Genomic DNA, 17,392 nt, shown 5'->3' on the forward strand with positions numbered 1-17,392 from the left:
CAACATATTAAAAGGCTTACACAACCATGATCAAGAGGGATTTATCCCAGGAATGCAAGTAGGGTTTAATATATGAAAATCAATCAATGGTAATATACCACATTAATAGAATGAAGGAAATAAAAATGGAAAATCTTGAGGAATTCACAATAAAAATGATTAGCTAATAAGCAAAATATGAAATTTGCGTGATTTAAGATCAGTATGGAAAAAATTAATGCAGAAAAAGTACTTGAAAAAATTCAACATCCTTTCAAGATTAAGAAAAATTGCACTTAGACTAGGAAAAATAAGGAACTCCTTCAACCTGATGAGGAGATAAAGGGCATTTGTGAGAAATCTACACCTAACATCATACACAACAGTGTAAAACTGAAAGCCTTCTTTCTAAGATCAGAAACAAAACAAGGATGCTCCTCTTCACTACTTCTGTTCCACATTGTACATAAGTTCTAGCCAGAGTAATTAGTCAAGGAAAAGAAACAAAGGCATTGAAAAGAAATAAGTAAAACTATTTTAATTTACAGATAACATGATCTTATGTATAGAAAACCTTAAGGAATTCACAATAAAAATGTTTAGCTAATAAGCAAAATATGAAATTTGCTTGATTTAAGATCAGTATGAAAAAAATCAGTTATATTGCTGTGCACTAGCAATAAACCACCCAAAAAGGAAATCTAGAAAATTCCATTTGAAAAGGCATCTAAGCAAATAAAATAGGAATAAATTTACCAAGGAGGTGCATATAACACTACTAGCACACTGAAAACTACAAAACATTGCTGAAACAAATTAAAGAAGACATCCCATGTTGATGGACTTGGAAGACCTTATATTGTTAAGATGGCAGTACTACCCACCCAAAGTGATTTACAGATTCATTGCAATTTTAATGGATTTTTTTTGCATCAATGGAAAGGCCAATTCTCAAATTCATGTGGAATGGCAAGAAGCCCCACATAATCAAAACAGTATTGACCAAAAAAAGAACAAACCTGGAAGACTCACATTCTTGATTTCAAAACTTACTATAAAACATACAGTAATCAAAACTGTGTGTTGTTGGCGTAAGGATGGACATATAGACAAATAAAATAGAATTGAGAGTCCAGAAATAAACTCATACATCTTTAGCCAATTGATTTTTGACAGGGGTGCCAAAACCATCCAGTGGAGAAACAATAATATCTTTGAGTTGCACAAGGACAACTCAGTATCCACATGGCAAAAAATAAACTTGTATCCCTACCTCACATCATACAAAAAATTAAGTCAAAATGGATCAATGACCTAAATGAAAGAACTAAAACTGTAAACTCTTAGAAGAAAATAAAGGGATAAATCTTCAGGACTTTGAATATGATAGTGAATTCTTAGATATAACATCAAAAGCATGAGCAACAGAGAAAAAATAGGAAACTTACACTATCAAAATTAAAAACTTACATGCATTAAAAAACACAAGAAAGTAAAAAAACAAACTGCAGAAGGAGAATAATATTTCCAATTCATTTTCTGATAAGGGCCCTACTATCCAGAATATGCAAAGAAATCTTGTAACTCGACAACAAAAAGATACAAACACCCCAGTTAAAACATTGGCAAAAAATTTGAATAGACATTTAAACAAACATTCCTCCAAAGAAAATATGCAAATGGAGAAAATAAAATTTTAGATTTTTCATTTCAGCATTATTCAAGAAGAATATGTAGTATTATGAAAGGAATGTTGATGACCTCGTTCAAGTCTCACTCCATCATTTATTTGTTGTTTGATAAATCCCAGCACAGAAAAATATGCTCAACATTATTAGTCATTAGGAAAATGCAAATCAAAATCACATTGGGGTACCACTTTACACTCACTAGGATGCCTACAATTTTTTTTTACAAAAAAGGCTTGGTGAGGATGTAGAGAAATTGAAACCTTCCTACTTTGCTTGTGGGAATATAAAATGGTGCCACCACTGTGAAAAACAGTTTGGCAGTTCTTTTAAAAGTTAAACATAGAATTACCATATGAACCAGCAGCTCCACTCCTAGGTATATACCCAAGAGAATTGAAAACAGGGACTGAAAGAGATACTTGTATACCAGTGTTCATAGCGGCACTACCCACAATAATCAAAAGGTTGAAACCACCTAAATGCCCATCCAAGGATGGAGGAAATGTGGCATATCTATACAATGGAATATTAACCATAAAAAGGAATGAAGTCCTGATACACATGGATGAACCTTGAAAACATGCTAAGTGAAAGAAGTCAATCACAAAAGATTGTATATTATATGATTCCCATTTTTATGAAATATCCAGAATAGGTAGCTCTGTAGAGGAAAATCACATTAGTGATTACCAGGGAATAAGGAAATAGGGGAGTAGGGAGTGACAGCTTAATGGATATGGAGTTTCTTTTGGAGTGATGAAAATATTTAGAAATTTGATAGAGGTGGGAAGTGCACAAAATTGTGAATATATTACATTCTGTTGAACACTTTAAAAAGTCTAATTTTACACTCTGTGAATTTCACCTCAATTGAAAATAAAAGACCCTACAGGAAAAGAGAAAAAATACTAGGAATATTTGAGAAACACTCCATGTGGCTGAAGCGTAGAACGCTAAAGATTGAGAAATACATTAATGAGGTTTGAGAGGCAAGCAAGGACTAAGCTATGTAGAGTTTCTAGGCCAAGGTTAGGAGTTTGAGAATGCAACCAGGACCACAAATGCTTATGATCATAAAGGACACTCCAAGCTGTGAGCTTCGGTTATTATAATATGCAATGAGGATTAATTACAGTGCGTAGTCAATTAGTGTTCATTTTCAGTATTCTGAAATGAAACATTATAGAATTTTGAAATGAAATCATTACACCAAATACTATTAGGGTGAAAATACTGATAAAATAAAGTAATTTCTAAGCCCAGGAATTTTATTTCAAATTATGTGTTAGACAGTTAAATTATAATTCGTCAAAAGTAAATTTATTGTTTCTAGAGGTTTTTAACTTCTGGAAACTTCTAGATTTAACTTGTAGCACTGAAAGGACTTCCCCTGGATAATATGGTCCTATGAAATGTTTTAGAAAAAACTGTATATCCTGGGATGAAGAATGCTAAGGATCTTGCAAATGACCACATTTTTTCATAGTGCCTAATTCTGCTGGTTAGATTTTCCTTTTTAATGTAATAGAGAAAAATCATTATACCTCCATGTTCATATTCCAAAAATAAAATGTTAGATTTTGCATTTCAGCATGATTCAAGAAGAAAATGTAGTATTTTTGAAGGAATGTTGATGACCTTATTCAAGTCTCACTCTGTGTTTGTTTGTTGTGTGACCTTAGGCAAGTCCCAGAGCCTCTGTGAACCAGCTTTCATATGCAGAATGAGCATCACCAGATGCAATACATGGTTCTGGACTGGATCCTGGTTTGGACAGACTAGTTCAAAAGTACATTTTGTAGTCAGCTGGAAAAATTGTATTAGATGAGAACCAATTTCAACGAAATTGGAAAATGCTTAGCCAGACATGGTGGCATGGCACCTGTTACTCCAGCTACTTGGAAGGATGAGGCAGAAGAATTGCTTGAGCCTGGGCATTCGAGGCTACAGTGAGCTATGATCATACCACTGTACTCCACTCTGGGCAACAGAGTGAAACCCTGACTCAAAAAAAAAAAAAAAATGGATTTACTGAAAAACAAGTGGAATGTATGTAAAACATTGTCTCATTTTGTTTTTTTTTTAAAAATACACCTGTAGATTTGTATATCTATATCTGTGGATCCATCCATTTATTTATCGTTCAAAAGATTCAGAAGATGCAGTTTTAATTTATTTGCTAGTTTGTATTTTCTGATTTTCTACAGTGCACATATACATAATAAGAAGGCATATTTTACAATTAAAATAGATACATCTTATGATATTTTAAAACAGAATGGACACCCTATATTTCAGGGGTGTTAATAGGCACATAAGCACTCACAGTCCACTAGCCATTGATTTGCAGTTTCTTCATTTATTTCAGTTATTGCTAAATATTCAGGATTACTAGTAAATACGTTCTTTACTCATGTGATTCCTTTACCATCTTTTTTAGAGGCATTCAGAAGTCCAGTATTTCGACATGGAACAGATAAGAATGGATTCAGCTTGGGTTTCAGTAAAAACATGCGACAAGTTTTTGGTGATGAGAAGAAGTACTGGTTGCTACCCATTTTTTCAAGGTACTCTTCTGTGAAAATTTTCAGGCTTTAACTAATGAAAATAATACAGCAAAAGATAGTTTCAGGAAAAGCCTCTAGTTCCATAGGCTTGTAATTCTGTGTAGGAACTCTTATTTTTTAAAAGTATTTTTCTATGATTCACTATAATATCACGTGGAAGTCAGTTAATTCATCATCTTCCTAAACACTATGTTGAACTCAGTGTCTAATACACATTTTTTTTTTTTTTTTTTTGGCCTATAGCATAGCATGTTCTACTCTCGGACATCAGCATTTTGGCAGGGTTTCACTCTGTTGTCTTTCGTGTGGTTCAGTTCTAAATTTTTATTTTGATTCTAGTCTAGGTGATGGCTGCTCCTTTCCAACTTGCCTTGTTAACCAGGATCCTGAACAACCATCTACTCCCGCAGGGCTGAGTTCCACAGCTAAAAAGTAATCTCATATTTTTTTTTTTCATTTTACTTTCAAATAATGTATTTTACCATATTGTGTCTTTTGGTTACATGTTCCTTTGAAAAAAAATTAAGACCATAAGAGAATTTCCTGCAATGGTTTCCACTTGAAATGAGGGAAAAAAGAAAGTATAATTGAGGAGGGATACATTAGAAGCTTCAATTATACTTGTAAAATGGTGTTATTAATCTAAGTGTGAGTAAAAAGGTGTTAATTCTCTATACATTTTGATTGACTGAAATCTTATATTTTAAATGCAGTGCTTAAAAGAAAAAAAAATGTAAGTCAAAGTTAGCTACCCACTGCTCAGTTAGGCAGACAGGGTAAAATTGCCCCTGACCCGCCCTGTCTTTCCTCTCTGTGATAACTGGTAAAGAAACTTGAGGCTTTTGGAGATCAAATGGATCCCCAGACACCTTCTTGACAATTCCATTTTAATGTATATTATGGGCTTAGTGCCCTTGAAAGACCTCTAAGGATTATCTGAGCCATTTCTGTGGAGAGAGAAGCCAGAGTCTTGGAAATTCATTGTCTGGAGGATTTTGCTCCAGCTTTAAGTTTGTTTTGATTCCAGACTATCAAGAATTTGAGGTTGGCCTCGGAAAGACCTGACATTTGATTCTGAATGTGCTACTAACTGGCAAAAGGAAAAATTACTTAAACTTTTAAAATGCTATCTATGAATTTCCAGTGGTTTGAAACACCAATTTTTGTATCTTTGTGACAGATTTGAGTATAACCATTCCTCTAATTTTTAAATGAAAGCCAGTAGCAAAAGCATAACCATAATATAATTCTTCATTAAATGTTAGAGCTTTTCTTAGTTGCTTCAGTGCCACATACACAGTAATCCACACCAACACTCCATATTGAACATTTCTTGTTGATCACAGTACCTTTTCCTAGGGAGCCTGGAGTGACGCCATAAACCTCAAGGCGGTGTTCCTGGTAGCCATTCTAAAGTATGTGTTGTTGTTGTTTGTTGGTTTGTTTTAGTTTTAGTTTTGAGACAGGGTCTCACTTGTCACCGAGGCTGGAGAGCAGTGGAGTGATCATGGCTCACTGTAGCATGACCGCCCAGGATCAAGCGATCCTCCTGCCTCTGCCCTTTTAAATTGGGAATTAAATTTAAAAGGAATTTATATTTAAAATCCTTTTAAATTGTCAAAAGAGATGAAAGATATTTGCCACCCCATCCCTAGAGTGAGCTATGTACAGCCAGACCCTACCAGTTGGTGAAGGTGCCCGGTGTATGTATTTCACAGGGACATTCAAGGGCATCAGAGTTTTTTACTAGATCATGCCTTGTGCATTTGGGCTTGAAAATCCCACAGAGCTAAATGTTTATAGTTTTTTATATACCTCAGTGCAGAAAAATCTAGTTTTAATAAATTATTCAGAATATGTTTCAAGCTTTTACAAAATTCAGTTGTAGTTTATAATACTTTTTTGCCCTTTGTGTTTTTAAATAATTTAAGAAATTATTTTGGTTTTAGAGATAATCTTTCTCCTTCCACAAAGAACACCATGAGATTTGGGAGAAATCTTAGTTCTGACACTGTTACCCAACTAGGTGATCTTAAAGAGGTAATCTTTTGAGAGCTCTGTTTCCTTTGAATGTTGAGGTCAGATTTAGACAGCTAAAGTCTCTTTCTTCTGTAGATTTCTACTATCTCCCATGTTTAGCCCATATAAAATTTTCGTGGCAAGTTCTGTTCTCTTCTGTACTCCAGAGTTGAATATCTTGATGTCTACTTGACGTACCCACTTGGACACCTAAAAATCATCTCCAAATAAACAGGTTCAGAGCAGAACTTTGAATTTGATTCCCAGCCATGTGTACCCTCGTCACCACCCTAAACCGGAATCTCCTCCATGCTTCCATATATCAGTATTAGTGACCTCCATTCTCCCGTGTGTTCATGCTAGAAACTGTGGGGTCATCCTGGATTCCTCTCTTTCAATTACTTTGTATTTACTGCATTTGCAAATCCTATCAGATTGTCTCTTTAAAGTATATCTATAATCTGAATACTTTCTAACGACCTACAAGGCGTCTTTCCTGGTCCTAGCCGTCATCCCTGCTCCCATGGATTACTTCAGTAGTTTTCTAACTGATCTAACATTTTTGCCCCACTCCAATCTATTTTCCCTTCAAAATATAAGTCAGATTGTGTCACTCTTCTGCTGAAAGCTCTGTTAGTTTCCCATCTTACTCAGAATAAAAGCTAATGAATGTCCGTTCCGTCACTTAACAAGACTGTCTGATCTGACCCCAAACAGTCATTCTTTTTTTTTTTTTTAATGGAGACAGGGTCTTCCTGTCTCTATTAACAGCCTGTTGCCCAGGCCGGAGTGCAGTTCTGTGATCATAGCTCACTGCAGCCTCAAACTCCTGGGCTCAAGCAATCCTCTCACCTTCGCCTTCTGGATGTCATTGTTTTTTACTTTCCTTTCACTCACAATCCTCAGACACACAGATCTTGCTGTTTCTCACATAGACCAAGCATGTTCCTTATGTAGTGCCTTGTCCTTGCTAATTCCCTTTCCTTGCCATTCTTCCTCCTGATCTGAGTGAGCTGTGTCTTCTCTTCATTTATATTCTGTTCAGGCGCAACTTCAGAATAGAGGCAGTCTTTGATAACCCTTTGTAAAATAGTAACTTTCTCTGCCACTTCCTGTTACACTGAATTTTTTTTTTTTTCCTATTTTTTGAGACAGAGTCTCACTCTGTCACCCCGTCTGGAGTGCAGTGATGCAATCTTGGCTCACTGTAACCTCTGTCTCCCAGGTTCAAGCAATTCTATTGCCTCAGCCTCCCCAGTAGCTGGAATTACATGTATACCACAATGCCCGGCTAGTTTTTGTGTTTTTAGTAGAGATGGGGTTTCACCATGTTGGCCAGGCTGGTCTCAAACTTCCTGACCTCAAGTGATCCACCTGCCTCAGACTCCCAAAGTGCTGGGATTACAGGCATGAGCCACTGTGCCCAGCCTGATTTTTTCAGTTGTTATAGCTCTTATTATCACCTGACTTATTTCATTCGTGTATATGTATATATGTGTATATATAGATATATATACACACACACACACAATTTATTTTTCTTCCTCAATAACAGTGAAATTTCCATGAGAACAGTGATTTTGTTTATTAAAGTGACAGGTACTCAATAAATATTGTTGAATGAATGGATTCTTGCCCTTTGCTAGAGTCCTGTTAGCAGTAATGAATATTCAGAGTCCCTAAACCAGGATCTAGTTAGTCTTCTGTACCTGTTATATGGTCCCTTTCTTGAAGAGTAATAATTAAAGTAAGATATTTTGTATAATATATTTAAACCTGTATGGAGATAGGCTGTTTTCTATTTTTTAAGATTTACTTCCAAAATTTTAATAAGGAGTTGTTAAAGCTACACAAAATTGAAATATTCTAAAATTTTAGATATGAGGTAAGAAGAAAAAGCATACCCATATATCCTTTAAAAACATAATAGTTACTATATATAGTTGAACTCAAATATGTGAAATTATTCTTGAAAGAATTTTAAGTAGCTTTTTCTTTTGAATACTACACAATTACTATTTCAGAACATTCTAAAACATCACTAATAGTTTCTATGCCATTAATGTTTCCTAAGTGAAATATTTTATGTATATTTTTTCATGCCATCCAATATGTTGATGTATGGCATTTCCACCTAAATTTTAAAGAAAATACTTCTTACAAGGCTCCTCACTCCCCAGACTGAACATTGGGTTTGTAAGACCTGATAATTTCCGATGTGTTTTATATTCCTACAAGATAGTTTGCTCAAATATTTTGTTTCAGTTTTACAGAAGAAGATAGAGAAAATTGTGTTCAAGACCATTTAGGCCACTTTAGAAGCTGTAGGCCAGTTTTTCTTCAACTTTGTCTTCCTACCATGACATTCATATTTTCTTCCATATCCACATATCACTTACAAAATTAATAGTTTTCTGTATTTAAATTGGCACTTATGCTTATTTTTAAACCAAAGTTTATACCGCTCTCATAAATGAGAAACTGGCATAGCTTTCTATAAATAGAATATAACTTTAAAAATAGGGCAGGCGTGGTGGCCCATGCATGTAATCCTTGCACTTTGGGAGGCTAAGGCAGGAGGATCACTTGAGACCAGGTGTTTGTGATCAGACTGGACAACATAGGGAGGCCACTCTACAAAAAACCAAATAATTAGCTGAGGGTGGTGGTGTAGTCCCAGCTACTCGGGAGGCTGATAGGGGAGGATTGATTGAGCCAAGGAGGTTGAGGCTATGACTGTACCTCTGCACTCCAGTCTGGGGAACAGAGTGAGATTCTGCCTCAAACATAAATACATACATAAAATTGATAATAAAATACTATTTTTAAGTTCTAACTACCTGCTAAAGCCTGGGGCTGAGGACTATTCTCTGGAGATTTGCCACTGTTAGAGATTGTCATCTTACCGTAAGCAGAAGAAGGAAAAGAGACTGAAGAGAGAACACTTTTCTCACCACTAGTCAGTGCTATTTAATGTCTTCTTCTTGTATTCCCCACATTATTTTGTGTACCTCCTGCAATCATCTTGTATTGCAAGTGGTTTTGGTTCCATACATTGAGAAACAATCAACTTTACTATCAAAAATTAGCTTATGATGATTTTGATGATTATTCAATTATTATTCAGTTCCGAAAACCATCAGTTTCCTGCAAAGCCATTGAGAGAGTCCCAGAGCCACCTTCTTACTGATTCTCAGTCTTGGACGGAGAGCAGCACAAACCCAGGAAAATGCAAAGCAGGTAAGGGTGTGCTTGTTTGGCTATCTTTTGATATATTTTATTTTTAGAAGGTAAACGTGGTTTAAAAAAAATCCATTATATTACCTACAGACTTTTTCTTAGTTTGGAGTCAGATTCCCATTCTAAATTGAGAATTATTTTCAAAGAAGTATTCATGAGGTTCGTTAATACCTGTTAGCAGCAGAAAATCATTTTGTGAAAGATGGATCTGCATTGCCTTTTTTCTGTTTAAAGAACCAAATCTTTATCACATTCCTCAAGTAAAATGATAGAAGTAAATTCAAAATATAAAGTATAAAAGTGAAAAAAACTACAATCAAATCAGATAGTAGAAAAATATCTACTGAAAAGGACCTTAAATTATTCAGTTCTTTTACTCCAAGATTTCTGTCCAATTTCAAAATGTCTGAGGAAAGTTATTGTGTAATTACCATAACTTCAGCTGCCTGAGATTTCTTCATATCCCACTCACATTCCTCTTGTTACTGTTGTTGATTTTAATCTTTTGTTTTCTTCAGTCAGTGTAGTTTATTAGCAAGGAACAAGCAAGTCTTCGAAGTCAGACCTGATTTAAAAATCCTAATTTAGGCTCCCAGTAGTGTGTGATATTTGTTACATTACTCAACATCTTTTAGACTTAGCTTCCTTCTTTTCCAAAGACTACCTACTTCTCAGTGTTGGTAAGGAGTAGACAAAATAGGGTGATCATACATGCATATGTGTGTACGTATGTGTGGTGTCCACATAAAGGAGTTAAAGCCATACATCTATGATTAAGGTGTTATTAGCCAGAAAATCTTCAGACTGACTACTAACCTTTTCTCCTTCGTTTCTAGTCTTTTCAAATAAACCGGTCAACGTTTTGAAGTGTAAACGTTTTGAAGTGTAGTGAACCAAAGTCAGACAGCATGAGAGTTTGAAGAAACCTCTGGGATTTAGTGGTAGTGAAAAACAAATGGATGATCCCAAGTAAATATTCTAGTCATTATTTCATATATTATCAGTCATCTTCTCCTAAAATATAAGCTTTCTTTAAATAGCCTTGTTTTTAACAAATATATTTTCCTCCCAGAGAGTCCCATGATTTGACTATTCATAATTTGGTCACTCTCTCGACCTTCAAACATTGCCATTTCACTTTCTAATTTATAGCAAGGACTAGGCATTGCCTAAACAAACTTTGATGACACCAATTTGTTCTTTGAATCCATCAGTTTCCTTAGAGGCAGAGAGGTGAGAAATAGTTGGGGGTCAATTGTTGAGAAGTAGAAAAAAAGTAACTCCTCTTCGTCCAGAAGAGATTCACGTTTCATCTTATATAATTTTTATTAACATAGCAGTGGTTTCTTGATTTTCACGTGCTGTTATAATTCTTCAGCATGTTCGATTAATTTTTTTGTTAGTTGGATGGATGAAATGAAGAACTACTTAAAGTTTAAAAGATGATGTATAGGAAGGAAAAGAAACAAGAAAAATGAGGTGAGAAAGCGCTCAAAGATTGGTTTGACTAGAATGAGGTTGGTAGAGGAAGAATTTGGAAACATCGATGTAAGCTGATGTGAGCAGTGTGGATCAATATATCTTTCATTATTATGTTCCTCTACTTCCTCAGATGTATATTTGTTTTTAGTGTTTTGTGTGTGTGGGAGAGAGAGATAGTGGTTGTAACTGACACTGTGTAAGGGGTGTGTGTGTTTCTATATAACCATCTTATATATACCCTTATTGTGTACAAGGCACCTTTGGAAGCCTACCAAGGGATTCATAATTCATACATGAATAACAAGTTTTTGCTTATTTGTTCAAAAGCAACCAAAAATGCTAACTTATGTTCTTTCATTAAGGTATGAGCAATCCTGCGTTAACCATGGAGAATGAGACTTAACTCTTCAAGCAAGATAAATTCATACTTTACAAAAGTACGATAATTTTCCCTTTATTTTATATTTTTAACAGTCTTCTAATTTTCTTAGGGTAAATAGTTTCCATAAACATTTTTATTAATTTATGAGTCACTTATATAGAAGATCTTTTACCTCACTTGTGAGATTGCATTAGACATGCTGAGGCTTCTGAGCACAGACCTAGCTTCAGTATTAGCTGGCATTTAGGTTAACTTGATGAATTATAGAAATAAGTTGATGAACAAAAGTCATTTTATAGTAATGCATTAAGTGGCAGGGATCAATCCTAAAATCCTGAACTACACGTAAAAATTATCTTGTCGGCCGGGCGCGGTGGCTCAAGCCTGTAATCCCAGCACTTTGGGAGGCCGAGACGGGCGGATCACGAGGTCAGGAGATCGAGACCATCCTGGCTAACACGGTGAAACCCCGTCTCTACTAAAAATACAAAAAACTAGCCGGGCGAGGTGGCGGGCGCCTGTAGTCCCAGCTACTCCGGAGGCTGAGGCAGGAGAATGGCGTAAACCCGGGAGGCGGAGCTTGCAGTGAGCTGAGATCCGGCCACTGCAGTCCAGCCCGGGCTACAGAGCAAGACTCCGTCTCAAAAAAAAAAAAAAAAAAAAAAAAAAAAATTATCTTGTCACTTATAAAGTAAAATTAAAAATTAGAGTAATTATTTTTAATTTTTCTTCATTTTTCAGAATATATACAGTGGTCATATCCTTGACCATCCATTAGGAAACTCTCACTGAGTCTAAGTGCAATATAATTATATCTCATTAAAGTACTCCATTAGCACACTGTCATTCCCATTTTTGGGTCATAGTAGGGCCTTATAGCATATGTTAACCTTAAAATGATAGGTGTTCCAAATCATTTTCTTTAAACCTTATTTTTTTAAAAAAACCCAGCAGTTCCAAATCAGTTTCTTTAACATATGATCTGTTTGTAAGCCTGCAGTCAGTCAAAAGCTACAGTAAGGAACCCCTTTGGAACAAACAACTATATAATAAACAATTTACAGAGCTGAATATTAAAGGTAGCAAGATAACTCTCTATTTACAAAACTGCAATCTAGAATCCTAAAGTCTATGAAAAGCAAGAGATTCATTTGTAAAACAAAATGATTTGCATCAAAGTTCATGGATATCTGTTTTTATTTGCTCTGGTTTTGATAAATTAGCCATGTATTGTAATAGCAAAATGCTGATCTGGCAATTTGCCAGCTGACTAGTATCTGATTTTGGGAAGACCAGGATCAGCTCTGAATACCTGATGCTACAATAAGTCAGACTGACCATAACTGCTAAAATAGTAAATTTAATCTGAATTTGATTAAATGGCAAAGACACATTATTATATATCTGAAAATAATTTTAGAATGGAACTATAGCAAATATGAGTCACTAGCCAATACCACAAATAACATATTAAACAGAACATAGTTCTGTAAAACAGAATTTCACAGGATTTTTTTCAATATTTTGAAGACATCAGTTACGATAACTGTTGTTTTTAAGGTCAGTGCTATTAGGAATTTTTCTGTGTGTTAAGTGTTTTACACAGTTACATGGTAATATAAAAGCCATCGAGAGTTCCGAGTATTTTGACACAATACCAGCATTGTGTTTATCTCCAACACCTTGCACAGACATAGTAGGTTCTCAACATTTGACGGATAAGTGACAAAATAAAAACTGAAATTAAAAATCTGACAAACTTGATTTTATTAATTTAAATATGACATTAGCAGTCATAATCACAAAATGGCAGCATGAATCCAGTGCTATAGATCTAAAAATGTACCCCTGATTTTCTGATGTAATGTTTCTATTCTATTGATATAACCAGTTGCGGTAACATGTTTTGTTTTCTTAATTTTCCCTAAAGTAGACACTAAATTTCCCTAAAATAGACACTAGAGTTTTAAAAATAATTTTTCCTGCTTTGCATCTCAGATTTGCAATTCATTCAAATTGTATTTATATCAAATAATAGTCTGATATTGATGTGCCTAACTTATATTAAATATCTTCATATTGGCTGGGCACGGTGGCTCATGCCTGGTAATCCTAGCACTTTGGGAAGCTGAGACGGGTGGATCACAAGGTCAGGAGCTCAAGACCAGCCTGACCAACATGGTGAAACCCCGTCTCTACTAAAAATACAAAAATTAGCCGGGTGTGGTGTGGCATGCCTGAAATCCCCGCTACTCAGGAGGCTGAGGCAGGAGAATCAACTGAACCCGGCAGGCGGAGGTTGCAGTGAGCGGAGATCACGCCATTGCACTCCAGCCTGGGAGCCTGGGTGACAGAGCAAGACTCTTAAAAAACAAACAAAAAAACTTCATATTTTTTCTCCTATTTTTGAACTATATTAGTAAATGATATCACCTTTTTATAAAACAGTTGTTTGTTCAGCAGTTTCCGGATGGTTATAATGTGCCTAAACCCATAGTTAGTACTGAAAAGTAAAGTAAATTTAGCTTACCAACCTTTTCTATCATATGGTATAAATAAAAAATTGCTGGCCGGGCGTGGTGGCTCGCACTTGTAATTTCAGCACTTCGGGAGGCCAAGGCAAGCAGATTGCTTGAGCTAAGGAGTTCAAGACCAGCCTGAGCAACGTGGTGAAATCCCATCTCTACCAAAAATACAAAAAGAAACCAAATTAGCTGGGTGTGGTGGCATGTGCCTGTGGTCCCAGCCACTCCAGAGGCTGAGGTGGGAAGATGAGAGGATGGCTTGAGCCAGGGAGGCGGAATTTGCAGTAAGCTGAGATCAAGATCGCATCACTGCACTCCAGCCTGGGCGACAGAGTGAGGCCCCGTCTCGAAAAACAACAAAACAAAAAGTTGTGCTTCTATGCACATGAAATTTCAAAATCATTTCGCTAGATGTCCTTCCCGACTCAGTTGCCACTCCTCAACTCCATTCAGCCTCAGATGAATGCAGAGCTAACAACATAGAATCCTGCCACTCACATTGTAGCCCCAAACCAGCAACATTGTCATGCCCTGGAAGACTGATAGAAATGCAGAATCTGCCGGGCGCGGTGGCTCACGTCTGTAATCCCAGCACTTTGGGAGGCCGAGACGGGCGGATCACGAGGTCAGGAGATCGAGACCATCCTGGCTAACACGGTGAAACCCCGTCTCTACTAAAAATACAAAAAACTAGCCGGGCGAGGTGGCGGGCGCCTGTGGTCCCAGCTACTTGGGAGGTTGAGGCAGGAGAATGGCGAGAACCCGGGAGGCGGAGCTTGCAGTGAGCCGAGATCGCGCCACCGCACTCCAGCCTGGGCGACTGAGCGAGACTCCATCTCAAAAAAAAAAAAAAAAAAAAAAAAATGCAGAATCTTAGGCCTTACCCTAGACCTACTGAATCAGAGTCTGCATTTTTTTTTTAATTTTAATAGGATCCCCTCTTGTATATGCATATTAAAGTTTGAGCAGTATTGATGTAGAGGTCCGTATTCAAGAACACATCTACTGAGCCTGCTAGCATAGTAAACAGTTTTGAATGAGGGATGCTATTGAAACAGATTATGAAATGAGTTGGTTCATTTTGCATGTTTATGGTTAACACAGTAGTTTCATGTTTTCTGTTTCATTTCAAGGTATCAATGCTGTAGATGATGGAAGAGGCTTCCCACAGGAAGGTGCCACTGGTCAGTTATGCCTATATCCCTTTGGCTGGAAATGCAGAATATGAATTGATCAGTTATCTGCAAGCCATTGCTTAAAATATAACATGTTTTGGACCCAATACACACATTGTTACAACTAATACAAATTCCTATTAAATATTAAAAGTAGTTCTGGTTTATTAATCAACAGGGAAAACATCTTCTCCGAAAAACTTGGAATAAATTCAAGGACCAGTTTTTACCCAAATACCTGGGTAGCACAGTTTATCACATAGAAAGTCCAGTAATGATCTGATCTTCTGAATCTGAAAATGGAGACTATTAAGATATTAAGATTTCAGAGATTTCAAGTCACATTATAATGATAAGCGTTATTCACAAAACTTGTTACCTTTAAGAAGGTGGAAGTGGCAAAGCATACTTCTTTTTGTTCCTCTGGTGTGAATCCAACCTCAGACTGAGTGAACTGTGATAATTATGAAAATTCATTACAGAGTCCAGGTGGCCTGCAGTTGAAGATCTTCAGCCATTTTTGCCTCAGTTAAATCCAGCCCTTGTTTTCTGCTGGAAAATGTGTGGACATTGAAGCTTGAGCTCCCTCTTAAAGCAGTTGGCTGGAATACTTTTGTGAGAATACAGTACATTTCTATTACATCAGAAATATATTTTCATTTCTTCTAATCTTCTTAAATTGGGAAATTTACAATAGCAATTATGAAGATTGTTTTATGACATTCTTTCGTCAGTTTGGCTTTTCAAAAATCTCTTTTTAGATTATTTCTTCTGTTGAACATAGTAAAAATATAGAATTTCTCTTAAGAATTCCTAATAGGTCAATAGATTTACCCTCCAGTTATATCTGTATTATTTGTTTCTTATCTCATCAAAATTATGACAGGTAAACTATATTTTTCCTTAAACACCTATTAATGATTAAATTATGCAAATCATCATATAAAAATCATACAACTTTTGGAAAGTTAGTTCAACATGAACTAAAATGGATGCTGTTTGGAAATTTAGTTTGAGATAAACTAAAATGGTGTGTTTGTTGATGCCAGAATGTTCAGCTTCAGTCAATATAATAAGCTCTTGTGCCTTGTATGCACTATTTTTTAAAAGTTTTCTTGAGTCCAGTATAATTTATGTAAATGTTAACAATTAGAATAATACTCTGTATGTTTTTTTGGTACTGATTTTGAGAATTTAAAGCAGATTACCTTTTAAAACTGGACCAACTAAGTAATTGGTATTTAATCCAAGAGAAAATGGTGGTAAACTTTTTAAAATCTTTGTTAAACCAAACATTCAACACAAAATAAACTAGAAGGCCAGAGGATAATGGAATAAAGGATCATTGCAATTACTTATCCTTCCTAAAAGTATAGTTTTATATTAATTGTGCTTACGGAGGAAACAATGTCAGCCAAGTCCATTTTATAGTCAGAGTGCAATTCTTTGAACAGTAGAAAAATCTGCAGGCTTTTACAGATTTGTTTTAAGCTAACGAGTTTCATCTGACAATCTGCTTCAAGAAATCTCAGAAAATATGATAACATTTTAACTTTCATTTTAGAGCACGTTTTGGTCATTTAAAAAAATACCTGAAGTGCCAGACTGGAACCTATAGCTACTGCTAGAAGTCTTAAAACCAACAGCAGCACAGGATGTATTAAGAATTATATGAAGTCAGGTTTTTTTTTTCAAAGCACAGTACTATTAGCTGTTTTGGTGGACAGGATTCCATTAAGTATTCCCTCTTGTCAAACTGGAAGCTAGGGGAAAAAGAGGGATTTTTATCCTTTACTCTGCTAGAGTACTGTTATGCCCCTTTCCCCCAGTCTTTTCTACAATTAAATATATGTCAATGCACATTAGAATCAGATTTGAAAAAGTTAAAACAATTTCATTGTTGTAATTGTTCCCTTTCTGTTTTCATACAGTGAATAACCTTTAAAGGGTTGTTTTGTTTTGTTTTGAATTATAGGAGTTATAATTTTTGGAGATGCTTGCATATCTTATTAGATATGCAATATAAATTTATCTGAGAGAACAAAGTGCTAAATAAATAGATCTACATTTTGTACATATTTATATAAAATTTACCTGTAAGTATTCGCTTTAAAAAAATTTAATGGCTTAACTCGAACTTGAAGACACATACTTCAACTGTCCTTATTGTCCATTAAACTGATAATTTTTATTTTTCTTGTTTTTATAGATTTTACTATATAGGAATCAAGATTTAAGAAATTTTGCATTAAAAATAATGTATCAATGCTTCATATACATTAGTTATTTGCTATTATGTAAGGAAGAGGATTGTTATTTCAAAGATATATTA

General features: G+C 35.4%; 1 protein-coding gene across 2 annotated transcripts in view; it reads left to right on the top strand.

Moving 5' to 3' along the window:
- The window catches only part of ZDHHC2 (zDHHC palmitoyltransferase 2), a 73,515-nt gene extending 58,302 nt beyond the window's left edge, over positions 1–15,213 (top strand). For both annotated transcript variants that reach the window (XM_007961729.3, XM_007961730.3), the window contains exons 9-13: positions 4,111–4,237; positions 4,577–4,669; positions 9,384–9,496; positions 11,341–11,415; positions 15,019–15,213. In XM_007961729.3, coding sequence (XP_007959920.1) covers positions 4,111–4,237; positions 4,577–4,669; positions 9,384–9,496; positions 11,341–11,381 — 374 coding nt within the window. In that variant the 3' untranslated portion in view covers positions 11,382–11,415; positions 15,019–15,213. The remainder of the gene's footprint in view (positions 1–4,110; positions 4,238–4,576; positions 4,670–9,383; positions 9,497–11,340; positions 11,416–15,018) is intronic.
- The last annotated feature ends 2,179 nt before the right edge of the window (positions 15,214–17,392 follow it).

This window comes from Chlorocebus sabaeus, chromosome 8 (assembly GCF_047675955.1).
Source record: "Chlorocebus sabaeus isolate Y175 chromosome 8, mChlSab1.0.hap1, whole genome shotgun sequence".
Classification (NCBI taxonomy): Eukaryota; Metazoa; Chordata; class Mammalia; order Primates; family Cercopithecidae; genus Chlorocebus; species Chlorocebus sabaeus.